The sequence below is a fragment of the Struthio camelus genome, chromosome 15 (assembly GCF_040807025.1).
Source record: "Struthio camelus isolate bStrCam1 chromosome 15, bStrCam1.hap1, whole genome shotgun sequence".
NCBI classification, from domain to species: Eukaryota; Metazoa; Chordata; class Aves; order Struthioniformes; family Struthionidae; genus Struthio; species Struthio camelus.
This window is the reverse complement of record NC_090956.1, coordinates 9,296,605-9,322,623: the sequence shown is the minus strand read 5'-3', so window position 1 is coordinate 9,322,623 and position 26,019 is coordinate 9,296,605. Positions and strand designations below refer to the sequence as shown.

The 26,019-nt window shown below is 41.3% G+C and overlaps 2 protein-coding genes and 1 long non-coding RNA gene across 4 annotated transcripts; 1 reads left to right on the top strand and 2 right to left on the bottom strand.

The window, feature by feature from the left end:
* Positions 1-469: 469 nt before the first annotated feature.
* Positions 470-4,013, bottom strand: LOC138061119 (uncharacterized). Its single transcript, XR_011134764.1, has 2 exons — positions 3,753-4,013; positions 470-2,311 (listed from the first exon to the last, which is right to left on the bottom strand). It is a non-coding gene; the product is annotated as an uncharacterized lncRNA (long non-coding RNA).
* Positions 3,105-23,840, top strand: METTL9 (methyltransferase 9, His-X-His N1(pi)-histidine). Of its 2 annotated transcripts, XM_068909085.1 has the most exons (6): positions 3,105-3,396; positions 7,567-7,757; positions 10,016-10,225; positions 11,364-11,548; positions 23,110-23,311; positions 23,514-23,840. In XM_068909085.1, the coding sequence occupies exons 1-6, from the start codon at positions 3,223-3,225 to the stop codon at positions 23,524-23,526; spliced, it is 975 nt and encodes a 324-aa protein (XP_068765186.1). In that variant the 5' UTR covers positions 3,105-3,222; the 3' UTR covers positions 23,527-23,840. The 2 variants fall into 2 exon arrangements, with proteins under 2 accessions (XP_068765186.1, XP_068765187.1); XM_068909086.1 differs by lacking the exons at positions 23,110-23,311; positions 23,514-23,840 and adding an exon at positions 14,375-14,786.
* IGSF6 (immunoglobulin superfamily member 6) lies at positions 14,714-22,361 on the bottom strand. The gene is made up of 6 exons (XM_009683370.2): positions 22,203-22,361; positions 19,754-20,107; positions 18,752-18,855; positions 17,564-17,620; positions 16,831-16,914; positions 14,714-15,148 (listed from the first exon to the last, which is right to left on the bottom strand). The coding sequence occupies exons 1-6, from the start codon at positions 22,267-22,269 to the stop codon at positions 15,110-15,112; spliced, it is 705 nt and encodes a 234-aa protein (XP_009681665.1). The 5' UTR covers positions 22,270-22,361; the 3' UTR covers positions 14,714-15,109.
* Positions 23,841-26,019: the final 2,179 nt, after the last annotated feature.

The following is a 26,019-nucleotide window of genomic DNA, read 5'->3' as shown; positions in this document are numbered from 1 at the left end:
GTCAGGCGTTGTCTGAGAGAGCTGGATGATCGAACCCACAGGCACCAGGAGGCATGGGTGAAGAAAATGGGCTTCCTAGGTTACTTTGGGAAAGGGGATTTTAGGTAAGGTATCTGTGTTTGTTTAACTTAAAGCCCTCTTTCTGGTAATCATTTTCTTACTACTACTTAAATAACAAAAGCAAAGGTTGTTTTATTGCTCTGCTTGATTGGGAAGACTGCAGATTTACATCCTAGAATACATGAAGCTGTGGAGCTAGCTAGCTTGTGGAGCTGTGTGAATCCTGCTCCAGAAGACAAGGTTCCCTGTGATCACCACAAAGCGCACGCAATCGTCTTAAAAACACTCCTTTATAGGTAAGTATTCAAACCTTTGGATATGTTTTGGACCTTTTGGACCCTTGGTATTAAATAAAATATAGAATTTTCCCAACATGAAGAAGAGGTATCTAAAAAAATGAGGAGAAACAAGGAAGAAATACGATTATATTTTTTTTCTGCAAATCCTCCCCCAACCGTGCTAATTGCTTTGAATGATATATGCATACATTTATACAAAGAACAGTTTTCTGAGATTGTCCAACAATTGATACAGGTTATAATTCCATCAGCATATGTGCAAATGACAGTGCATCAAAATTATTGCCTAAATGTGCATGAATAGTACATTTTTTATAGCTTGTCAAGAGAAAAAATATGCTTAGTATACAACTACCAGAGTAGAATATTAATGACCAATGTAATACAGAGTAGGAACTTTGGAACATCTCATTAAAACATACCCAGGTTGTATAATAACAATACAGAGATGAAAACTAGCATATTTCTTAATTTATTCAGTATGCAACTCATTATCTGTATATTTCTTGTGATAACATTAAGATACATTTCCTTGTGAACCACATGCAACTAACCAGAGGCAATTTTATTTAGTGGTTTACACGTTGCAAGCAGATGTCTGTTTAAAAAGCAGCAAATTTTGCTTTGTCATTTTCAATTTTGATTATAAAGCTGTTTTATCCCGGGGGGGAAAATAAGCTAATCTGTCTTTACAAACAAGAAGATACATAGAAAGGAAAGTCCTGATCCTAAACCAAATAAGTAGTAGTAGACCGAAAAGGCATCTTGCCCGTCTAGCTAGTGGAGAAAAATGAATCTTTGTCTGGAAAAGTGTCCAAAGCTCTCACATCAAAAACTCTCCTTAAGGAGGCTGAACATCAGTGAAAATAAACTGAACAGAAAAAATCCTCTGGCAGTATTTTGTCGTTGCTCTGGTTTTCTTATTTCCCAAGCTAACCAAGGTTGGATTTTATTAGTGCTTGATCAGAGGATCTTCCCGGTAGAAGTCAGGATCCTTGTGGTGGTTTGACTTTGTGTCATCCTTACCAGGAAAATAAGGGGCTAGGCTCCAGCCTTTCAAATCTGATCAAAAGGAAAGATGCCAATTGCTTGTGTTCATTAGGAAAAAAATGTCTGAGAGACTAGAGACGATAGCCCTGATGCCGTACTCAGCTGGAATTTGATTAATGAGATGGGCTTTGTCTAGGTTTTCTTTCTTTCAGTTGGATGTGGTATTCCTCACTTTCCGTGCTACTACCATGAGTAACCTGCGTTTATTAGAGAGTAATTGGGCACAGTGATATAAAACCTAACCCAAACCCACAGAAACTAATGCTCTTGTCCTAACAAAGGCATAAGCTACTGTATTAAATGCCAGAAGGCTTTTATCCAGCTTGACCTGTCCCAGATTAAGATGTTTTGATAAGCGTTGTCTGTTCCAGGCTGTTCTGCCGGGGGTATTAGCTGCATTCAGCACGCGTTTTCCTCCGCTGGTCTCCGCTGTGCCCCCACGCTCCCAGGCACACAACCACGCGGGAGCCTGACTCTCAAGTTCCCGTTTTCCTACCTACGCACTGACTTCTCCTTCCTCTGCATGGATACCCCACCGCTTCAGGAAGACGTTCAGGAACCAAGCTGACCTCAGATCCGTCTGCTCTAAACACTAACTGTGCTCCTGCCGCAGAACCAAGGCTGCAAATTTGAGAGACCTTTTTAGGTCAAAACATTGCAAGAATCCCACGCTAGCAGCAACGGTTTGCTTCGAGCCATTGCAAAATAGTTACAAGAAAAAAATGCAGTGTTTGAGGACTTGAAGCCAGATTTCGTATCAAAAGACGTGTAGGCTTCCATTTGTACGCAGAAGCGCCTGTCAAAGAGCCGACTCCGTAACGACCAATTTATCTTTAAGCGCTTATGTTTGGGGCTGTGCACACATCTCGACGCCTCAGTGCTGGCCGACCTTAGTGCTGCGCCTACCAGAAGAAGGGAATGGAAACAAAACAACAGGTAAAGCACCGCTTCCATCCATACTACTGCAGCGGCCAGGCGTTTCTCAAACTGAGGCCCTAATCCCAACGCTTTACACCTTAATGAGGGCAACGAGGGGCAGAAAGCCCAGCGCGCCAGGCGCTGGGGGAAACCGCCGCTCCCCAACGGCGCGCCGCCCTAGGCGGCAGCTCGTCCTCCCTTGGAAACTCCCCCCCCCCCCCCCCGGTTAAAGGAAAGCGGGAGCGGGCGCCCCGGGGAGGCCGCGCCGTTTGGGCTCTTCCGCCCCGAGGAGGCGACGCGCCGCAGAGCGGCCGCGCTGGGGCCGCCCGGGCCTCGTGTGGCGACGGCGCCGCCTCGCGCCCCTCCCCCACCCCCGCTCTGCGCAGGCGCGGGAGGAGAGGAGAGGGGAGGGCGGCACGCGCCCGCCAGCCGCCGCCCGGGCGACGGGGCGGGGCGGCGCCGAGCACGTGCGCGGCAGGGGGGCGGCCGGCGCCCGCCTCCGCTGAGGGGAGGAGCGCGCGCGCGCCGCTCCTGCCGGCGATGCCCGGAGGGGAGGGACGAGCCGCCGCCGCTGCCGCCATTGTACCCCGCTCCGGTTTGAAAGCGGCGGCCCCTGCCGCGCCGCGGCCCCGCCCGCGCTGTGATTGGCGAGCCAGAGGGAGGCAGCCGGCGCGTGCCAGGCCCCCGGCGTGTCGCAGCCGAGCCGTCCGGGCGGCCCGCGCTGCCGCGGCGCCCCGCGTTCCGCCCCGCGCCTGTGCGCGGGCCCCGAAGGGGAGCCGGGCCGGGCCGAGCCGAGCGCGGCGGGTCGCGTGCTGCTGGCGCCGCCGCCGCCGCCGCCATGGCGAGGGGAGGCGGCGGCAGCGGGAGGGGGTGACCGCGCGCCCCTGCCCCCCTCATGAGACTGTGGCTGGGCTGGCTGGGCTGCTACACGCTGCTGCTGTGGGCGCTGCGGAGGAGGATGTGGTCTGGCCCCGCCAGGTACCTGCGGAGCCCTTTATCCAGGTCCCTCTACGCCAACATGATGGGCAGCCACAGCCCGCCGGCGCCGGGCACCAGCGAGAGCCACCAGGTACCAGCGGGGGCGGCGGCCGGGGGCCGGGCGGGCTCCTGAGGCGGCGGCGGCGGCGGCGGGGCGGGCAGCGCCAGACAAAGGGAGGGTCCCGCTGCGCCCGCCCCGCCGCCGAGCCGGGGGTGCGCCGGGGGCCGCGGCGGCGGCGGAGCCCCCCCTCCCGGCGGGGCGAGCCCGGCGGCCGCGGCTGCGAGCCGGGTGTCAAACCCGGCCGGCGAGAGCGGCGGCAGCACCCGCCCCTGGCGGTCCCGTGTCGTGTCCCCCCCCCGCGCCGGGAGCTGCCTGAGTAACCGGCGGCCGGAGGACGCGCAGGTGGCGGGGGCGGGGTGGGGCCGCAGCCGCGTTTGGGTTCGTACCGGGGCGTCTGGAGACAAACAGCCCGAAACAGCGGCGAGGAGGGAAGCTGCAAAGCCGGCCGAGGCCTTGAACTGCCGGTAGCGGAAGGCGAGCTGGAAACGGAGGTGGCGATGTGATCCGGCGGCGAGAAAGGGCGAGCGGAGCTGTTGGGCGGCGCAGGCGGCGAGCAGCACCGCCCGCGGGGCCCTGGGGCCCGGCCCGGCCCCGGTGCTGGGACGCGCTCGGGCCCGGGCTGCGCTCCTGAAAACCCGGCGGCGCTTGAGAAGCGCTGGTCATGACCGCTGCAGCGCCGAAGGAAGGGGCTGACTTATTCTAAGGAAAATCCGCATAGCCCAGCTAACGAAGAAGACGTAACCCGAAATACTCGAGGGATGCTGACAAAAGGAAGGACGTGATTATACGCTGTAACTCTTCGAGCTGATGCGTTACTGTTTTAGCTTTGTTAGTGCTCAAGGTGGGTGCTAACACCGGGGATCTTGCTGCTGAGCGAATAGATTACTGCTGTTTGGATCGTTCGGTACGTAAAGGGGAGGATGGAAGCAGAATTTAGCTTTCCAGCGCAAACTTTCTTCCTGCGAACAAAGAAAACGTGCAGTTCTTTTCTGTTGTTAAAAACTGTACTAGAAAGACGAGGAGATAAGAACACGGGCCACGGAGGTGATTATTTCATTCACAGGTAGATAGATGGTCTGCAGTGGATAGTCTCCATCTCTAATGTATAGGATCTGGGTTTTAAACTTCAAGTATTGATTGTTTAGTGAGTTCTTAAAGATCGGTTACCGAGTTTGTGGGGTTACCCTCAGAAGTAAGGGTTGCATGTTGACCCGCAGGTACTTTCACTCTCTGAAGTTTTACTGAGTTCCTCAGTTTTACATTAGTTAACGGAAATGGTATTTTCTTCCTTTCATTAATATTAGGCAAGAGTTGCCAATAATAATTTTTATTATAACAAAGGTCTTCACAAATTTCTCTTCAGATTTCTTTGATGCGCTGTAGTATTTCTACTATTGTGCTATACCAGATTGGTACAGATTGATGTTGTGAGACTAGTGGCCTGAAAAGGGCTCCTTGCATTTTGGACAAGGAGAAAAACAAAAGGAATTTCTGTTTTGAGGAAGTAGTTCCAGAACGAAGCTTTCTTTCCTTACTTTTGTTATTTGAAATTTGTATTGTTTTTATCCTGGGCACTTTTTGCTTATAGTTTCCTGATATTTCTAATACTCACTAGCGTTATATCGGCAGTTATAAACGTTTTAACCGATAACCTTATGCAAGGTAAGCTTTAACTATGAAGAAGGAGGAGGAGGGCTATGAGCAATCCCTAATTTCTGGAAATATGCTTCCCTTCTCAAAGGGGCTCCTCTTCTCAAAGTTGCCACCATCATCATTCTTCCAGTGGTTATATCAATATATATCAATATTTGGAAATCTTGAAGACAAAAGACTGTTGGTTTCCATGGCTTCCATGGCTGGATCCTGGAACTACAGATGATGAGATTCAGTGCAGAACCAAGGTTTATGAATAAGCTCAGGGACAGCACATACGTAGTCACGTTACTTACGGATCAAAGCCCGTGATTCCCAAACTTCTGATGCTTTATACACCACCTTCTGGATTGAAAATGGCAGCGCAAGGTAGATGTTCTGAGCCACTCCAAGCCTGTGCAGTGCAGCTAGGCAGCAGCCTCATGAACAGCTGCTGAACCTGACCCATATCCCAGCCTGCTCCTCAGCTCCCTGGGATTGTTCACTTCTGCCAGACTTTTGAAATTGGTTTCCAGAGCTGGATGGACAAAACATGCAGGCTGCTGCTTTGGTGCTTTTTCACAATTCGCTGACAATTCCTTTTGGGAATCACTGGTCTGTGCTGGTTCACTCACTTCATACTGTGCTGCCGCGAGAGAAGACCCAAACTGGTAAATGGGCTGTCATGGGGATCCTTGTGCCATGCTGCGTCGTGTGATACAGACTTGCTCAAAGTCTAGTTTTTAGAGGGATGGATCATCTACTCGTGCTACCTACAAATGCTGTTGGGAAGCACTGTTTGAGAGCCCAGTTCTGCAGGGAGGTACGCAACGTGCAAGTTTTCGAAATAGACCTGTGCAGGCATATATTTGCTCCCTTGGCTGAAGGGTATGGAAATACCTTGTTACTTTGGGGTCTGTGTCTGATGGAGCTGCTGTTTATCAATCTGGCACAATGATCTTGTTGCAGCTGTCTACTCCCCTCTGTTTGTTGGCACTGTTACTGTGAAGCAGCAGGATACTGGAATACGAATCCTGTACTGTTGTTATTTGTATTACAGTAGTGACCAGCAGTCCCATTGTGCTGAACATGGTGTAAACATGCATTAAGTGACTTCCTCTCCCAACAAGTAACAACAAGCTTTTGTTTGTTTGTTTAATATTGGGCAGTTACCCCAGCTGACCTCTTGCTCTCCTTCCAGATGCATTTTTATAGGATTCTATTAAAACTCTCCACTCCTCCTTAAGATACAGCTCTCTACCTGTATGGTGAATACATGCAACCAGGGTAGAGAACGTTCTTGCAAGATCTGAGGGGAAGATAGCAGAAGAGGGCTTTGGCTATAGGCAGCAATTCTTGGTAATAGGAAACAAACACAATGGCATTAGAGATTCTACAAGAAGAGCTGTCAGTAACTCTGTGCATAAGCGTGGGAGACACTGAAATAGAATAGTGACATTCTTAATTAAAATTATAATTAAACAGTTGTAGCACACACCTGTTGAGTTGAGGGGAATTATTAAGTCTGACATTACAGACTAGCAGTGAGCAGCCTTTTGACTGTTTTGAATCAGTGCTGGCCTTCTAACATCGCAGTATTTCTGTAGGGCTGTCTTGTTTTGCACACGTTTCTTAAATTTAAAATGATGTAAACACAGTAAGTGTTAAAGGAGGAGTTTAGCAATGGCTTACACACAAATAACAAAATGTTAGGATGTGGTTTGGTTTATTTTACTTTTCCAGATAGATTTGATAGGAAAAAGTACCACCCTTTTTCTTCAGAATTAGCTGAATAATAACTTGCGTATCAGAGCGAGTTTGTAGTTCGTATTGGAGTAGTTGTTACCAGGTGACACAAGGTGAAAGGAACCACTAGTCCGTTTTAACTTGTCTACCCTTAGAAAAGTATAGTGCTGCCTTCCGACTGATCCTGATGACTTCTTGGATGATGTGGGAAGCTTCCTGTTCATGCAGCTTCCTCACATCATCTCTACTAAACAGATAATGGTTTCGAATGACTTGTGAATGTGCTTGTTGGCACTAGTCTGTGAGGAAGTGTTGTCCATCAGCCATACAAGACAGACAAGCAGTTGCTTAAAGTGTTGATTGGATTCCTCATCTCCTTTCCTGGAAAAATACTGCAAACACACCGTCCTGGTTTCTTTTCAGAGGATGCCTAGTGAAAAGCTGAGAGTGAGTTGGAAGACAGAAAACAGTGTTACCCACTTCCACTACCCTGTTTTACCAGAGTGGTGCTATTCTGTAGTGGACCTGTGTTTGCTTTCTAGGAAAGCTGCTCTGTAAAATTCTTCAAAGTACAGGGTAATAGTTAAGGCAAAAATTAAAAGTATTGTTTCTTAGTAATTGGACTTTGTTTGATTACAGCTCACATCTAATGTAAATAGATCTTAAAGTTTATTTAAAAATCTTTAGGAAAAACTGAATTTTGATATTTATAGAACAGCTTGATACTAGCCCTCTGAAAGTTTACTTTTTTTTTTTTTTTTTTAAAACAACTTCTGTTTTTATATTGCTGAACTTTTAATGTTCCTTTGTCTCTTTCTCTAGTGGTATGTCTGCAACACAGAACAGTTGTCCGAATCCCTTCAGCCTATTTTTGTCCAGAGTTACCTTGACCAAGGAACACAGATCTTCTTAAACAACAGCATTGAGAAATCAGGCTGGCTCTTTATCCAGCTCTATCACTCTTTTGTGTCCTCAATTTTTAGCCTCTTTATGTCTAGGACATCTATCAATGGGTAAGTGAAAAGTCAATCTTGGGTAAACTAAGTACATTTTGGATTTAAGTTTTTTCAAATGTTCAGCCCTACTCCTTGATTTTTCAGCCTTTCTTAGATTTTTTTTTTTTTTACAGGTTTTCTCTTTGCCAGTTCAACAGATTTGAAATGTCCCACTGTGCCCTTCCCACCAACCCTCTTAATTAAAGAACACCATCTCCAGTATGGGGGGGCAGAGGGGGTAAATAGCAGTTTGCAAGAGATGGTCAGAAGACTCTAATTGTGTTTTGTAACTGTTACTTGTATTAACTTCTTTCCAAGTGTTCCCTGGAATAAGATAGTATTCTATTTGTGTTAGATAGGTATCCCTCTCCCCCCTACTTTCTTTTTTTCCCTCTTGTCTCTTACTTTGCCTACTGCCGTATCCTTAAAAGTTAATGTTGTGTTTGTTCTACTTGGAGGAGACTGTATCCAGTCGGTTCTGTTTGGCATCTAAAGCTCTTTCTGTTAGTGTGTGCAGACATCCCTTGCAAAACCAGGCAGATTTCTAAACAGTGCAGAAGTTGCTGAGTGTTGTGTCTAGTAAAACTTATGTAGCACACAATTCTACTCTTTCTCTTACTCTTTAAAAAGTAATTCCATCTCAGTTTGCGCATAAGCTATACTTGAACAGGTAGCTTCTGATGTGGCATGTTTGCCTAGTGAAACATTAGAAAGATGGGAACAGAGAAGTTAAATTAACATTACTCTCTTAGTCTTACTGCATCAGTCGCTTCTGTGATTGGCTGCAGAGGAGTTCAGCTGTTCATGGATTCTCTAGTATTTTTCCAAAAAAAGGCAAAAGACCCTTTTTTCCTTGCTTCATCCCATTCAGGCATATGTTTAAATTCTCATCAGTTTTGACCCTATGAAGAATGCATTTTTTTTGAGAGGGGATGTATATGTATTTTAGCACTTAACCTGATTTCCCTGCCTTCTCTTTCTCCCTGCATCCGACACAGTCTGATTTGAGGACAGTAGCTGGCTACTAAGGCTGGGAAAATAATCTTTCTCCTTATTTTCTAACCAGATGTCTTTATGAGCTTCCCTGTGGTGTTCTTCGTTACTTGTAGCTTTTATATAAAAGTCCTTTTGGTCTCCTCCTCTTCTTCCCCCCCCCCCCCCCCCCCCCGGCTTCCTTTTCCCTCAAAGGCTCTCCAGTGCTTTGAATAACACCTTATAGTGCTGTTAGGAATAATAGCTGTGAGCCAATTACACAGTGTGAACTGACACAAGTGTGCTGCAAGGGGGGCTCTACTTAAATTGGCTATACTTTATTTATTTTTCTGTATTTAATATCCTGCTATAGCTTTTTCTATATGACTTTGTATAGTGTTGTGGTGTTTTGGTTTTTTTGTATAGTTGATCTTTCTCGGATCTCCTCTTTTTCATTTTTATGTTTTGATTCTTTTACTTTTTTCTTGATCGTAAAAGATTTTTTTTTTTGTCTTAAATTTAACCTTCTGTCCAACAGTAGTTTGAAAGAATAGTACTTCTCTACCTTCAATTTATCACTGACCAGTTCTTTTTTTGTCTGCTTGTTCTAACTCTTTCATCTGAATTTCTGCTATGACAGCTGAAATCTGTCACTGTGTAGTCTTCAAACAATTACAGGCAGGTATGTGATTGACTTGATCTGTAGGGAATCCAACTGTCACCTCTACCCAATTCCTTAATGAGTTGCCCATTTTCTATTCCATAGCTCTTCACGTTGAATACAGAATCTGCAGATAAAGCCATTGTAACATACAATTACAGAATCCTTTCTCTTTTGCCACTCCAGCAGTTCTTTAAATCTTTTCCATGGCTTCCCTTCCAGTTCCACATCATATTCTTCATTCTTTGTGCTTACTTGCGTCTTTGCAGCCATTTTGTCATTTCCTCTGTGATTTTTTTTGCTTTTTTTTTTTTTTTAAATGGGAGACATTCAAATCTGCAACTGTGAAAATAGGCTCAGCCTCTGTCTGTCTCTCTGTCTCTCTCTGTTGAGCTGCACCCCACGAGCTCTTCCTTTCCTAATCAAATGCCTCCCGAAGTCTGAACCTGTATAACTGTATGTAGCTATGTTTGATCTCTGACAAGTGCAAGGCAAGTTGAACTGGATTTAAAATTTAAGTGGGGACCTTGTCTGTTATGTGACTGGTTGCTGCCAAAGCACACTCTAAATCATTTCATTCTCCTTTTTGTTAAAGTTTATTTAAAAAAAAAAAAATTGGACATTTCTCATCTTTACATTTCAGGCTGCTGGGAAGGGGCTCAATGTTTGTGTTTTCCCCAGAACAATTTCAAAGACTGCTTAAAATAAATCCAGAATGGAAATCCCACAGACTTCTCGATTTAGGGGCTGGGGATGGAGAGGTCACTAAAGTCATGAGTCCTCACTTTGAAGAAATCTATGCCACTGAATTGTCTGAAACTATGATATGGCAGCTTCAGAAGAAGAAATACAGGTATTGTACTGAATAGTTCTTGCATCCTTTCTATCATACATTACAGCAAAATAATCTGTTTGTCACATTTTATAAGTGTTCAGTATTTTGAGTCATTATATTGATTCCTTTATTACTTGATGATTATGGAAAGGGCTGACCTGTACAAAAGCAGGAAAACAAACACATCTGATGTTCCCTGTTACCAATGCTTATGTTATGCTGATGTTCCCTGTTACCAGTTAAGACAAAATAGGGAATAACTGTTTTGAGGTCTCTTCCTTCATAGCTTGCGTAAACTGCTTTAATCAAGAGATTCAAGAAGACAACGTTTAGATACAGATAAATGAACAGTCCAGAATTGCAAGAGGAAGACCCAGGGACTGTAGGGAAAGCAAACTGATCCCTGGTAATAGGGATACCTGGGTAATCTGTGTTTAATCTCTAGGTAAGGAATGCATATAGACTACTGTGTAAAGAACCTTTTATTCTTGTGATGCTTAGCTCCTGCTGTTAAGCTTAAACAATACTTAATAACACAAACTTCAGCGCTTTCAGAACTCTGTTCATGCACTGGTCACAAGTCCTGGAAGTTCTTGCAGGCAGCAGATCCAGTCTTGTTGAGTAACGGTTAGTATTTGGGACACCATTCCGTAGACTTCAGCCCAAAGAACAAAAGAACTGTGAATTTCTTTTCTTTGCCTGTCCTTGAGTGGAAATCTAACAGCAACTGGTTTTGCACACAGATAAATCAAGGTGGTTAAAAATGCAGCAAGCCATTAACCATGATATTTCAGCTCTGCTATTCCTTGAAAAATGTATTTAGTTTTATTCTAGGACATCACATTTTTATAATCCCTGAGGTTTTGTTTTTTGCCTCCCTTACTGCTTGATGATTATAAGGAGCATCCAAACTGAACGGTTTACGTGGTTGAATATATAGCCATGCCCACTGTTGGTTAATTTTCCTTTCCAAAAGAATGGAAAGTCCATATCTGCCTATTCTCCTTGCCTAGTGTGGCTGACCTTACCTGCCCTATCAGCACATCCATAGGCAATTCTCATCCCTGGTTGTTCTCTCTGAACTCAGCTTGTGTTTAACACGCTCCATATTTCTCTCTCTCTCTCTCTCTCTCTCTCTCTCTCTATCTCTCTTCAGAGTGCTTGGTATAAATGAATGGCAGAACACGGGATTTCAATATGATGTTATCAGCTGTTTGAATTTGCTTGATCGCTGTGATCAACCACTGACTGTATTAAAGGATATTAGAAGTGTGCTGGAGCCAACTAGAGGCAGAGTCATTCTAGCATTAGTTCTGCCATTTCACCCGTATGTGGAAAATGGTAAGTACACAGGTTAATAGATATTTAGATGAAGAAAGGTTGTACGTTATAGTATCCTGAATTAAATGTTCAGTTCATATTTTGATTTTGAAAAATAACTTATAGGGTGCGTGTTCAAAAGTAAGAAATCATAGGTAAATAGGCCACATGAGGTAAGCTGTTTTCTTAATTCCCCAGCATATGTTATTGGAACCAATAAAAAGCTCAAAATGTTGAAGCTGCATATCCTGTTCTACAGGCTGCCACATTTGAGCTGTGTTGGAGCAACACAGGAAAACTGATCTCTGATTAGGGCCCTCTGCTGCTGCCGTATAGGTAACCCCAGTTGTCTCTGGTGACCACTGAGTGAAAACATATGAACTGTGTGTAATACTGAATAGAGCAGTTTAGTTCAAACTGTTTCAAGTGCCCCGGATGAACTGCACCTAAAAATTCATAGGGAGATAAATGTTCACTATCCAACATGAGCTTTCAAAGGAAAATATAGGCCTCTACTAGTACAAAATAGCGACCATGATATTCTGTTAGTAACTAGAGAAAATGTTTTATGTGCCAAAATTCCGTTATTTCCCATAGTTGCATTTTAAGGAAATACCTGAGAGACTTTCAGATTCATCTCTTTGCTCGTGACTAACTTCAGGAGAGACTAGCAACTTTTTTTTAGGTGCCTATGACTTTGGGAGTTCAGGTTGAGTCACCCTAAAGATAGATTGTTTTCTAGAGGGTTGGTGTTCGTCACTCACTGTTTGGACACTGCAGTCTCTTGCTCTCCTTGAGCCTTAAGACTTGTCAATGGAAAGGCATGTATGTCCAAAAAATACAGAACCAATAAACTTAACATTCTGGAAACGATAAATTCATCCAAATATATCAATTTTGTGCTCTTTTGAATGGCAATAACTTTTCTGCAGGAGGAGGGGGGGGGGGAAAAAGTTTTTGTTTTTGCAGTTGCTATTGTAATGTCCAGAACCTACTTTTCTGCATATTATTGGGTAACCATGTGATAGAACCAATTCAGCTTCCTGGCTCAACGGAAGGTGGATAAATTAAGGAAGAAACCACTCTTAGTCCATTTATGTCCTTCATCATTAATCTCCTACCGTCTCCTGGGAGCAGAATAGTATATTCAATTTATATATCCCAAGGGATTGGAAACCTGTTCTCTGATGGTTGAACTTCATGTCATTCCTACTTAATGAAAGTAGATACCTGTTGTAGGACGTTTTGTAAACCGAAGTCATGCTTTTGTTCCTGCTGGCAACTTGTAGTAGATAAATCATTTTGTTTTAGACAGCTTTATTTCCTTTGCTTTTTCTAAGTCTCAAATAGCACAAGGGATGGTTTTTGTGGTTTTCTGTGGCCTGCAAGGTAGGATAGAGTAACTTAAGTAAGCCTTTGTCAGTTGAGGTTGTTCCAGGTAGCAAATGTTTACTGAAACTTTAAACATATTCAGTATGTTGGTTTACCTCTATCATGGATATGGGCCCATATAAACTTCGCTAGGCAGCACAAGTTAACACACACAAAAGATGCTGTCATTCCACTAGAGGTTTCCCTCTTAAGCTCTATTCAAATGTAGTCTAAAGAAACAGACACTGATCTGCCAGACTGTCTTCCTGATTTACAAACAATTTTAGAATTTAAATATTTTCATTCAGTTCTACAAGGTGATGCATTAAAAAGTATTGGATGTGTATGTATACTTAATATATATGAAAAAGAATATTTGAAACATTTAGAGGAGAATATTTCAAAGCTCAGATAATTCATTGTATCATCTAATCCAAAACAGCCCAGACTCACCTAGAAAAGCTCGTGAATTTAAGTGGGGGGGGAGGGGGGGAGGAAGAAGGGAATGGAGAAATGAAGAAGGGATGAGGGAGGTAAGATGTTTGATCAGTATATGGATCAGTTTCTAGAGCTAGAGACTAAAAATAAGTTTTAATTAAAACAACTTGAGAGATTTATGTTCTTACACTTGATGTAATAGGGTAATTGTGGAAGCTGTCTATGTGAATGGCATAAAATTCATTCTCAGAAAACAAAATGAGGTGGCAAAGGAGGTAATATTTACTTCTGTACTGACTGTTTCTGGAACTACAGTGACACCTAGTGTCCAAAGTAGCTTAATCATAAATTATTTCTAGGGTTCCTTAGTTTTTTATTTTCAATATATAGAACAACTACTGCACTTACTGTGTATGTCTAAATTTTGCAAGTAAGCAGATGAATCATACAGTATTTTTATAATGTGGCTAGTCTAATTTTATATTTTTAGTAGGTGTCCCACAATGTGATATAAAAATACTTTGACTTTAATATAGACATAGTATTAATTAATATTAAGATGATAACAGTATTAGATAGTATGTGACTAGAATGGCTTAAGTTTATGTAAAATAAAAATGCCAGATATGCCTTATGTTAGAAGAAATAAACACGAGCAGCCTGGGATTATGACATTTTCCTTGATGAACACACGAATGTTTTGGGTGAGTGGTTGACTGAGGGAAAGGAAGATGAAGGTGCATTTCTTCCTGAAATATTTGGTACTGAACTGAGCTGGAAACACGATACCGTACTAGCTGGACCTCTGGCTTTGTCTGGTTTGTCAGTTCTCGCAGCACTGACATAATATCATTTCAGATGTTAAGCCACATCTTGCTTTATTTAGATGAAGGTAGAGGATGCAGCTGTTCTTTAGGGGAGAGACTGTCGAAGATCAACACATCTCTTGCAAAAGTGCTGGTTTTGTAGATTAGCTAAGTGCAATTCAGTAACTTTTCAGTGTGCTTCTGTGTTCATGCTTGTATCTATTTTGAACAGGCCCACAAAGCAAACCTTGGTGCTACAGGTACTCCTGGCTTTGGATGGTAGAATTGGAAGAAGGAGGTTATCTGTCTAGCAAGTGAACTTTAATATTGCACAAGCAACCTTCTCACTTGGACTACCACTTTCCCTTTCTAAATAGGCTAGGATGAAGCTTCCCTCCCAAATGAGCCTTACTATAATAGTGCATGCGTTTATAGTATCTGTTTTTTTTCTGCTTGCCTGTCTACAGAATACGTATGTTTTGTTCTGTGCTGCTGTAAGCCTTAGTAACTGTTGACCTTAATATCTGTTACATCAATAACTGTCACATTAACATGACTGAGAACAGAGTTTCACCTAGGAAATGAGTTTATTTTGTATTGCTGTCAATTGTCATACATATTTCACAAATGCTCAATTTATGTTTAAAAAAAAAAAAGTAAACTCGTATAAAAAGAAAAGGCACAAAAATTAAACTAAAAAAAACTTTTCTGAAGCATTTCTCTTAGGAAAGATGAGGTTCTTTTCCACTGTTTTTATTCTTGCAGAGAGGGAAAGGGAAGTAATGTATGACGTAGATGTAATGTTCAATGTGCTTGGTTTTGATCTGTTTAGAAAACACTATTGAAGAGCACTGTCCAGTAAGGCTTTTTCCTCTCTCAAAGCAAAGTCAGTGAAGAAGGTTAACCTCTTTATCTCCCTCCTCCATTACATCAGAAATATTGAGTAAACCTGAAATATAGCACATAATCATCGGTTCTGATAAACAGCGTCATCTTCCATATGATCCTGGGGAAAAAAGTGGAAGTATTTAGTCACTGGTGACAATTTTTTTCATTAAAAGGAAAAAGCCCAAACTTGCTTTTTGAGGCGAACTTCCTCCCTTTACTGTTTCAGTAGACTCCTTCCCTCCCTAGTTATCCAGTTGGAAAGTTGTCCATGTGGCATCTGTGGTATTCTAAAATGTTGTTCTTTTCCTCTTGGCTTCCCCAAGTCTCTAGGGAGCACAGTAAAACATACCCATTATTTTCACTCTGTTCATATCTGACGGTCAAACCAAGGACCGGGTCATGTCAGCAGGGTTTTGAAGTCTTTAAAGAGGCTGTTACAGAGGAATCATTTGGGGCAGTATAAGAATAAATAAAGCAAAAATGTATCTGGGAGAAGGGCCTGACTTCGTGTTGCATGTGTTTTTTTTCTCACATCTCTGAAATGGTGTGGTCAGTGCTCAGAATAGGAAAGAATTTGTACTACTTCTCAGACACAGCAATTCTGTGAAGCCATTTTCTTTGCTTACAAATACTTGTGGCTTCTCAGTTGTTTTCTCTAACTTACGTGGCATATGCAAAATCATTGTCATGTAGTCATAAGTCCTATTGGCATAAATTTGGAATGATGAAATAAGTTGTGTGGTTTTATCCAGTGATGCTGAATACTTAGTTTAGGCTACGTAAATTGAAAGTACTTGTAAGAGTGTTGTAGAGCTTTTAAAACAGTTTTGTTGTGGTTGCATCCAACTACCATGGGGTAAGGGAGCGAGATAAACTACAGTAGTAATATACTCCAAGAGTGAACTCTAATAGCTTTACGCCTTTTAACCAAATGGCAAATTACAAATGCATGGAAGATTCAGTTTGTATCTGTGTTTGTGTATAAATATAAATATATAGATATATATAAATATATACATACATATGTGTGTGTATATAGGCATTATAACCTCCTTTGACACAAAATTATCCCTGCTTTGTATTTTTTGTCTCTCCTTCCTGAAAAAGGATGCCTAGCTTGAGGCCTTTCATGACATGAAATTTGGTGTTCATCTGGAAGAAAGAATTTTTATTTCCAGGCAACGTATAGGTCCCAGTTCTAGCCCTGCTAGAATTTAAAATATCGGATGGCCAAGAAAATGAAAGCTGTTCTTTATTCAGGACTGAATCTGATCTTAGCTATCAGTCAAATGCATAAAATTTCCAACGTGTTAAATGGAGGAGGGCGAGCCTGATCTCGGTTACTGAGCTCTGCAAAAGTGATTGAGAGCTTGAAGAACTGGAATACCTCCTAGTAAGTAGGAGGGGGGAGGAAGTGACCATCGGAGGTGTTAACAGTGTGCAGTTGCACTGTAAATGCATGCAAATTGATACTGCATTCAAATGTTATAGTCTGTGCTTCGACACTGGGGTTGTGTGAAAATGCTTGTGTGCTTCTCTTTGAGAAGGCCTATGTCGGTCCCCAGAAAAGACTCCTGTAAGCTGTCTTGATCTGCTCTTGATGAGTTAGAATGCTTTATAATGTCTTTGATTATTGTGCCGAATAGTTTTTTTAGACCTTTATCGAGGTAAAAGAGAAATCTAATTCCAGAGGAGATACAAATGGGATACTCTTCAAAATAGTAAGTTCTTCTTTCTTTACATGTTTCAGTATCAGTAGACATGCACAGAGTTCTGCCGTTCCTTTTTCGCATTACTTACAGGCTGTTGGTGGTGTTCAGCATACCTCTGCTTCTGAAGTTCCTGGGCGATTGCTCGAAAAATTTTTCGTCCGCTACTGATTTTCTGCAAATTATTTAAAATATTTTAGATCAGTGCTACATCTGAAGTTAGGGGAGGCACCTTTTTCTGCCTTTTGTAATTAAGATTTTTTTTGCCCTTTACGTGTCTTGGGAAATGTTACTAATTAACATTTAAAGAATATAGTTTGGCAGCCAGAAGGGCTTTGCATTACATTGTAGTTCATCTCTTACTATGTATGCCTTCTTTAATAGATGTTTAGATTGTCTGGCTTTTGATTTTTATTCAAAGAAGCATTGTAGTAGAGGTTATAGATAAACTTGCTTTAAATACAGTAGGAGTTGCCTGAATGCACCATTTAAACACAAAATAATAATTGTGTAGCAATAACAGAAGTTAAAACAAAATTTACTTTAAAATACAACCTGCAGGAACCTGTACATTAGAGGTGACCTTTACTTAGATTTGACTTTACCCTATATCCAGTTAGGCAAAAGGAATGGAAACTTTAAACATACAATAAATAGTTTTTTTTACAAATCCTAAGTAAGGCCTTAACAGCTGTAAATATCCCTTCTAACTGAATCATTAGTTATTCACAAGATTAATGTCCCCTACTTCTTTCTTTGTTTAAGGAGAAAAAAAAAAAAAAAAGGTTTGAATTACAGATAAAGGAAGGAAAGTGATAACATACACAGTTCTCTATTTTCTGGTCCTCTTTGCCACTTTTCTTTAGCAGTTTTGGTTTTAACTGGAGGGAGGAGAAGAGGGAAAAAAAAAAATTAAAACATAAGGTGAGATGCCAACTGCTAAAGTAGTAGCATAGTTAAAAGCTGTGCACTATTAGGGCAGAAAGATTTGTAGATAGAAGTTGTATCTTTCATTAGATCAGCTGATACCATTAGAAAAACCCGAAAAGATTTCAAGCATATCAAGATTTTTTTTTTCATCTTCTGGTAGTAAATGGTACACGTATTTTTTGCTTTAAGTGCAGTGGAACCTCCCTAAAGCACTACCCAAATGTCAAAATAAACCAATTGTGTAATTGATATGAGGGTTGTTTTTTTTTTCTTGAAGAAAGGTTTAAGTTTTCCCATCATACTACTTTGTCTAATTAAAACACACCCACACGCACACACTATCCTGCCCTATATTTAAACCATCATCACTACAGCAAAGAACCATTAGGACTGTGGAGTCTCTTTATTAAATCTCGTTATTTAAAGATTCCAATTGCAGTTTGGGGTGTTTGTTTTTAACTCAATACCATTTTTGTTTTAGAAAAAAATTAAACTTTAAATATTTAATAACTTTTAACCAGGTACCTTCTAATACTTGCTTTCTGTAGGAAAAACTTTTTCCGAGTCTTTGGTGTCTTACACATACAATATTTTGAATAGAATTTCATTATATAAGTAAAGTAAGTTTGCAGTAACTTTACTGCAACTTGCAAATATTTCGACATTAAATTATTTTACTGCTAGTGGACCCTAATCCAGAGGGCTGATGGCTTACGATAGTTTTGCTTTTGAGTATGCCTTGGTAGTCTCAGACTCCATCCTGCTGAATAATACTCTCAGGATAACTTTAATTTTACAATACCTTTTCTTTTAGAGACTTCATTTAAATAAGAAAATGTGGTTGATACTGAGAGTAGTGGTGTGTGCTATGCATTAGACTTCGCAGAGGTGTACAGTGGATCTGATCTTCAAACCCCACCTCTTCAAAACTTTTACTTTAAGACTTTATTGTAATTTTTACAATTAGTAAAAGCTATGGAATCTAGAACTGTCTTTTTGTTATTCTCCTTATCAACATGTTAAAACTCCTGAAAAGAGAGAGAGGAGAGAGAATGAAATCAGAAAAATCAGTTTAATCCTACCTTGTCAAGTGTAAGGATTGTGAATACCACAATGCTATATAGAAACAGTAAGGATGAGGTGACGATCATGAAGGTGAGCTTTTCAGTACTGTGCTTCTCTGCCCCTTTATTGAAAATAAGTGTTAGAATAATGCACAGTTCTTCTGAGGCATGTAATTTTCTTAAGACTTTACATTCCAGCCCCCTTCTTTTAAGGAGTTAAAAATCTTCATACCCATCTATATTTTCTAGTTCTTTTTCAGGCTACATTCCTTCGTGAGATCACTTCTCTCTTGTTTCCCTGGACACTTGCGAGGGCAATGGAGACTTGTTATTTTTGATTATGAGGCCTTCCTTGATGGAAGAGAATAGAATCTGTTTTTCTGCTCTAACGAAGGAGTACCTGAATAAAGCTTACGGGCTTTTGTTTAGGAATGCAGTTAGGTAGGGGAAGGAGTGAACGTAGGGAAAGTAATAGTCCGGCTAGGTTTTTTTTTCTTAGGTATGTAATACTGAAATGTAGTTGAAGTCCTATTACTCTTGTAACTGGATGGCAAATGAGATAGAGGCACGGAACTGAAACTTTTTGCTCAAGATGGCAAGTGAATCAGCTGTTCTGAGACCCTGTTCTCTGTTGGACCTACTTCCTCTAAAGCCAGTGCCTCTACTTCTCACTTCTCTGTTGATACTTCCTTTCTGACAGCCCTTACAGTCCTCATATAAGAGGATGTGGAGTATGGTTAGATAGCACAGAGTACAAAACGTCTCTTGTAGAAAAATTCTGAAGCCGTTGGTTTCATACGATAAACAGTCTAATTAGCAAACCAGGTTAAGATGCTTTTTTTTTATAGAATCCCTCTGTAGCTTTTCCAATTAATATTTTAATAAAAGCATGCTACTCATAAAACTTCTGTTGGTATTTCGATCTTAAATGCTATTCTTGAAAGAGCAAATAAAATGAATACTTAGGAAAGAAAACGTATTTCTTTACGTTGCTTCATTAAGAAGGAACAGTCAACTGACCTGCTTTCACTAGTACGGTTCCGCCCCCTGTTCGCTTAGAGCGAGGTGAACTTGAATCTGAAAATGCTATTCCACAGAAATAAACAGCACTGTCATTTACAGTCAGATCACTGATCTGAAGTGAAATATTATTTTCTGATGATACATGTACTTTGAACTTCTGGACATTTGTGCATTCGGGGGTACACAAATCTTCATGTGTGTTAGTGAAAAAGCGAAACCATAGAACTTGAGGCTTCGTCTGGGAACATCCGGGAGCAGAGAAAGCGCACGTTAGGGTCACTGTGTGTGTCGAGGCCCCGGCTTCCTTAAAGCTGGGTTGTGTTACAGTGACTTGGCAGTTATCAGCGTCGCCTGTTGAGCGAGAATAAACAATTGCCGATGTGAGGGAGAGTTAAAAAGCAAGGCACAATCTAAAAAGAAAATAAGCTACTTAGGGTTCCTGCTGGAAAAGGCAGGAGGAAGGCAGAAAACAACCTTGTTTCAAGCTTGGAATTTCTCAAGTTATTTCTAGCAGCCTTTCCTCTTACATTGCTCCTACAGCTTGCCTCTTTAACCGCTTAACAGTTCTATGTGTGTGGTAATGTGCTTCGGTGTCTACTTCAGAAAAATAATACAGGAGATTCATATATCTAAAATAACGTAGATGAATCCTTCGACCTTGGAGAAGAGCGAAAGAATAGTTTGTATAGTTCCCTGCCTCGGATCCTTTAGTCTTGAATGGGGGAAGGGGTCGTTTGTGTTTTGTTTTCCTTAGTTTTCAGACTTGTTGGTTTGTCCAACTACTATCTACTATCAGAACAAGCAAAACTTGCTGTACCTTTGTCACATCTTACATTGAAAATGCCATAAACGTTAGTTGTTCAAAAGACCACGCAAGAAGCACTTGCAGTTGTCTCATGAGCCACCCTGGCCAAGGACTCTAAGCCCTCCGCAATTCCCCTTCTACGCACAGCTCCTCTGAGAAATGAATTTCTTACAGCTTGCTTCCTTAGGTTGTTCTGCAATTAAACAGGATTCTGATTGCCTTAGGTGCACACTCTTTCCTGTTTTGATACCTAGTATCAGGAGCAGTAAAGAGTTGCTCTTTTCACCCTTCGTGTGTCTTGAGTTTCTGAGAGGACTCAGCTGCACTAGGCCTGATGCTCTGCAGAGTTGTTCTCCAATCTCCGCTGACCTATTGCCTTAAGATGCTTTTTACTTGAATGTTAATTACCAAGGGTTTCTCTCTCCTCCACTGTTTTTGATCTGGAAGTGAAATGAAACAGCCTGATGGCAGGCGGTGTTTATGACATACACTGAGACATTTATAATTTAGCAATTTCATAACATTGATCGGCATTCGTAATAGTTGCTAGACACGCTTCCGCTTCAAGCGTACTTATTGACTCTGGGTTTCTAAGGGTAACAATATTGCTTGTTAGTTCTGACATTTAAAAATGTGTGTAGAGAAAGCAGAAAGGTTAATCAGGGAAGAGAATCCTAATTAAGGAACTTAAATGTTATGTAACTTGCATGCTTCTGGTTTAATATGACTGTTTTGGGAGACTTTTTTTTTTGTTATGAAGTCATTATTGAAGTCCATAGTTTTAATAGTGTTTTTTAGCATATTTAATTCTGTCCAAGTAAGTTGCTAAGTTACTGAAACAGTGGAATCTAAATTATGCAATGAAAGTGAAGTTAGCAGTTTAACAGCATCTTTTTCTGCTTTCTAGAAAATAACAAATTATCAGAAAAATAAATGGAAGTCTGTCCTACTTTACTACTGATAGACAATTTGCAAGCCTGCCCACTGTGGACAAATAGTATTGTCCCTTCATCGCTTTTCTCACTGAATGTTTTGTGGGCCGAATCCAAGCAGACTCAGTGTATGTGACTTCTACAGGAATAAAATGAAAGTCTGTTTCTGTGCCGCATCAGCATCAGAGCATCATAGCTGCTCCTGCGCTCCCAAGACAGTGACAGCGTATGCTGTCAGTGTACTCGCACCCTCTGCCATGCCTCTAGCCTGTACACCTGCAGACTAGTTGGTCCCCTTTTCCTTGCCCCCTTACTCTAGGGCTCTGGATGGCCTCACAGAGCGGACTTCATGGCTCCAGTTCATGCAGATACCATCTGATACATCTGCTGGACTTCCCAAACCCTCCTCCCAAACAAGCGCAGCTACAGTGGGACCGTTCTGCTGCTGGCGCGTTCTGTGCGGGAGAGTGCAGTAGGATTTGACCCTGAAATTGTAGATTACAGGAGCGTTTCAGACTCTCGGAAGAAAAAGCATTCACTAGCAGTCATTTGATTTGGAAGCTGTATGAAGACAGCAGAACTTATTAAAGAAAAACTTTTTACTGTTCTTATTTTATAGCTACATGGCAAATTGTAACCGCCACGTTTTCAATCCTATTCAACTTGCAGCATGTAGGGATAATAGAGAAGCTTTAAAAAAAAGTCTTACCAACACAGTATAGAATCCAGTCGAATGCCAGCATTAGCACTTGCTTGAATTTGTTGAACGATGCCATTTCTTGTATCTATCTGGAAATGATTCTGCTCAGAGGAAGAGGAACTTAAGAAATCTTTGGTGTTGCAGAATGCTGTGAATCACCAGATTTAGAACTTCCTGTTTAAGAGGGTGTTTACTATTGCATTTTGCAAACTTGTTAAAGGTACAGACTAAACCAGAGAGCATTTCTTATTTGTGGATGACGTTGCATTGACAATGAGTGAAGGGTTGTTTTTAATTTTGAACTTCTGCAAATTATAGCTCTACTCCTTCAGATTATTTCATTGGACATAAATAACAACATGTTTTCCGATGCAATACAACCATTCAGCTTCGAAGGGGCCTCAGCTGTCTTTACCGTATCAGCTACTAAGTGCCCCTTGAAGGAACAAAGATTCTGTAGCTCTCCCTCATCTAACTAATGGGATGGTCTGCTGATGACAGTGTCGCAACAAATCATGATTTTCAGCTTGCTAGCTCTGTTCATTATAATTACCTGAAGCAGTCTCTGGCAAGACGGTAAGCATAAAGAAAAGAAAGCATTTTATAATGTTGGCAAAGATCTTGATTAAATAGTCTCTCTGTCCATGTCTGCTGAAGACCAGCCTCACTATTCAAAGTTACATTTCAGCCAGTCTTGGAGCTGCTAGTGAAAAATGTAACAAAAGATAACCTTGAGGAGGAGCCTCTTCTGAACTCGAGAAAAACCCTTGAACTGGTCTTACAACATGCCTACAAATGACTGTCAAACTCCATATTTGGAATGGAATATAATCTGCGTAGCGTGCTTTCTGTAAGAAAATGCAGTACTGAATAAAGTTTTCTTTATAATTTAAACACAACTGTTTTGTTTTCTCAGTAGGTGGCAAGTGGGAAAAGCCCTCAGAAGTTTTGGAAATCAAAGGGCACACTTGGGAAGAACAGGTGAATAGCCTGCCAGAAGTTTTCAGTAAAGCTGGTTTTGCCATAGAGGCTTTCACCAGACTGCCATACCTATGTGAAGGTGATATGTATAATGACTACTATGTACTAGATGATGCTGTCTTCGTCCTCAAGCCAGTGTAAGCGTATATGAAGTAAATCTCCAGAATCAAACCCAAGAAGCAGCCTCTGAAAGAGGCGTTTGATTTATGGTTACTTAAAGGGAGGGAATTTGGGGATTGCCATGCTAAATAAATATCATGTAAGAATTTTAAAGGCCAAAATACTAATGTATTTCTTTGTAGTATGATTAGAAAAAAGGTTTGTTTGTTTTTTAAACAGACTCTTCAGTTGAGAATTTCTTTTTTTACCAACTCTTAACCCAACAATGCATTCTGCAATCCAACAGTAATGGAGGATATTTTTATACTTACCTGCAACAGGAATCAGATCCAAACAAAAGCAATAGTCCTAATAATGAGGAAATCGATACAATGTGAATTGTTGTTAAAGATCTCAAGAGAAATCTGGCAATAAAGTTGTCAACTCAGTTCAAACCTTGTGGAATCTAAACTGTTGAAATGGATATTCTTCCATGCTAAGTTACTTTCTCTCTTACTGTCATTCTTCACATGTTTTTAATCATGCTAATAAACTTTTTTGAGATGACTTTTTGCATTAACTTTTGTGTTCATTTTTGTAACCATAGCCACGCTTGTCTTTAGCAACTGCTCTTTGTGTTGAGAACAGCTCTCAATAACAGCACAGCCTTGAGTTCATTTAAACAGCATTTAAGTATTGTTTAAAGGGATCCACAAAAACTGTATCACTTTCAGTTGAATTTCCTTCATGTTCCTCTCAAAACCTCATAAATCCTCATTGCTTTTGCATACGTTTTCCAGCTAAAGGGGTTAGGGTAGAACTTGCCAAAACTGCACTTTATACCGATGGGTTTGATAACAAAACTTTCCAAGCTGAGCAAGTTGTTCCCAAAAGTTTTCCAGCTTAAAGAACTCGGAGGCAGTTTCTTACATTTTTGCAAGTCAAGCTGTCTCGCAGGATCCTGATACAGGGACCTGATTATTCCAGCCAAGTTCAAATAGCTTGTGACAATTCTCCACCCTCCCACCCCTCCGCTTCCTTGCACTAACTAAACACTATTTATTTTAATATCAGTTATTTTTAAAACTCTGTTTCAAATGGTTAAAATGGCTAATTTCTGGTACTGATAACAACCTTCCATTAAAACAACTAGCAGTATCACCAATGCAGAACTGGCAGCTGCATGTCTTGGGTGGCTTGGGATTTAAGTGATGTGAAAGAGCAGAGAAAGCTTAGCTTGGATATCGGCTGGTAAGTAAAGAACAGACTTACCTTCTGCTTTTGAGGTTTACAAGTGTTTTTTAACGCTTGATGATCTTATGCCAAGTAGGATATTTCAGCTTGTCTTTTTATGTTTATCTTGGACTTCCTTTGCCTGATGTCTAGTAATTTTTCTTGCAAGTTTAATAACCTTTTATTCTCAGTTGTCTTTATGAAATAGTAAATGTTTTTTAGTATGAGGTAAGTGATTTGACTGTTGGGTTTTTTTAGCAACAGTAATTCAGGATTAGTATTACTCTCGTTTCAGCACCTACTGTTTAATTTTGGCACAATCAGAATTGCCATTGGAAAAAAATGAGCTATGTATCTTTTAGAGTGCACCCATCAATTTTTATTTTGCTACCTTTGTTTGTACCCATCTAGTAATGGGAAAATATGGTTCTTAATGTGAAATGAATTTAGCTTCCAGTAGCAGAGTTCTCCAAAGGTATTTAAAAGTATAACTCCCACAGTTAGAAATCACACAAAAGATTATACATTTCATATCTTTCTTATCTTTAAATCCTGTCAGTTGGGTCTTTGGATTGTGATAACTTTGAGAACTTTTGGGGCAGAAGGTGCACTGTCAATAATTCTTACGATTTCATGTTTTGTTGCCTGTGTTTAAACAAGTGTTCTTACACTTGAGGTGAGGAATTGAAACACTTAACAAAACATGAGCGATAACAGGGAAAAGCTGTGAACAGAATAAAGTTAAATTTAAGGGACTGCATTTATACAAAGTAGCCCTGTGCCCAATCCTGCAAAGCGTGTTTGTCTTCGGAAGGCCGTGGGCAGTCCGCCAGCGTCTGCGGGACACTCGCAGCGTGGCGAGTCCTGCCGTGGGGCCGTCCCCTCACTGAGTGGCTTTCCTGGGAAAGTCACCAGGCCCTTTACCAAACATGGACTTCTCTAGTCATGTTCTCTTTCGGTTATTAAGATGATGCCCAATTTAGTGAAAGTAAGTTAAAGGGACCACAAATCTTACAGGAATAGATATGAATCAAGACACTGGCATTCTGTTTTTAATATTCTGTGCTAATTTTGCCTTATTTTCCTATATGTGTATATATATATATAACATGGTCATTATGTGCACAGTCTCACAGCAGAAAGCACAAATGTTTCCAGTATAGTAGCTTTGTCCTGTAATGTAATAGTCTGGGCAGAAAATCTGCACAGCTGCCCGTTTCCTTGCTATATTTTAAGTGAAACTAGAAGTATTTTATGTATTTGGCCCCATGTGCTCAAAACTTCTGCTCAGGCCTGTTGCAGGTATGAAGTGGCCCTGAGGGACTGTATCTACACCGGCACTTCTAGGATGAGAGTCCTTGTGAAGGAGCAGGAGCGGCAGCAGCATGGCTAATTGTGTCAGAAGAGGGACTTCTGCCCCTTTCAAACCTTTGGGCATGTGTTGGTGTGCAGTTGATACCTGCTTAGACGTCCCCAGGAAAGAAACTCTCTTGAGTCCAATAGCTGATTAAAT

What these genes read in the sequence shown, in the direction of transcription:
- IGSF6 (XM_009683370.2), bottom strand. Translation starts at nt 22,269, where the DNA reads ATGGCATCGTTCAACAAATTCAAGCAAGTGCTAATGCTGGCATTCGAC. An exon ending in ACCAGAAAATAGAGAACTGT is followed by an intron (nt 16,915 to 17,563) that starts GTATGTTATCAC and finishes AATAATTTGCAG; the next exon opens with AAAATCAGTAGCGGACGAAA. An exon ending in CTGAACACCACCAACAGCCT is followed by an intron (nt 15,149 to 16,830) that starts GTAAGTAATGCG and finishes TTTTTTCCCCAG; the next exon opens with GATCATATGGAAGATGACGC.
- METTL9 (XM_068909085.1), top strand. Translation starts at nt 3,223, where the DNA reads ATGAGACTGTGGCTGGGCTGGCTGGGCTGCTACACGCTGCTGCTGTGG. An exon ending in CTTCAGAAGAAGAAATACAG is followed by an intron (nt 10,226 to 11,363) that starts GTATTGTACTGA and finishes ATCTCTCTTCAG; the next exon opens with AGTGCTTGGTATAAATGAAT. An exon ending in TCACCCGTATGTGGAAAATG is followed by an intron (nt 11,549 to 23,109) that starts GTAAGTACACAG and finishes TTGTTTTCTCAG; the next exon opens with TAGGTGGCAAGTGGGAAAAG.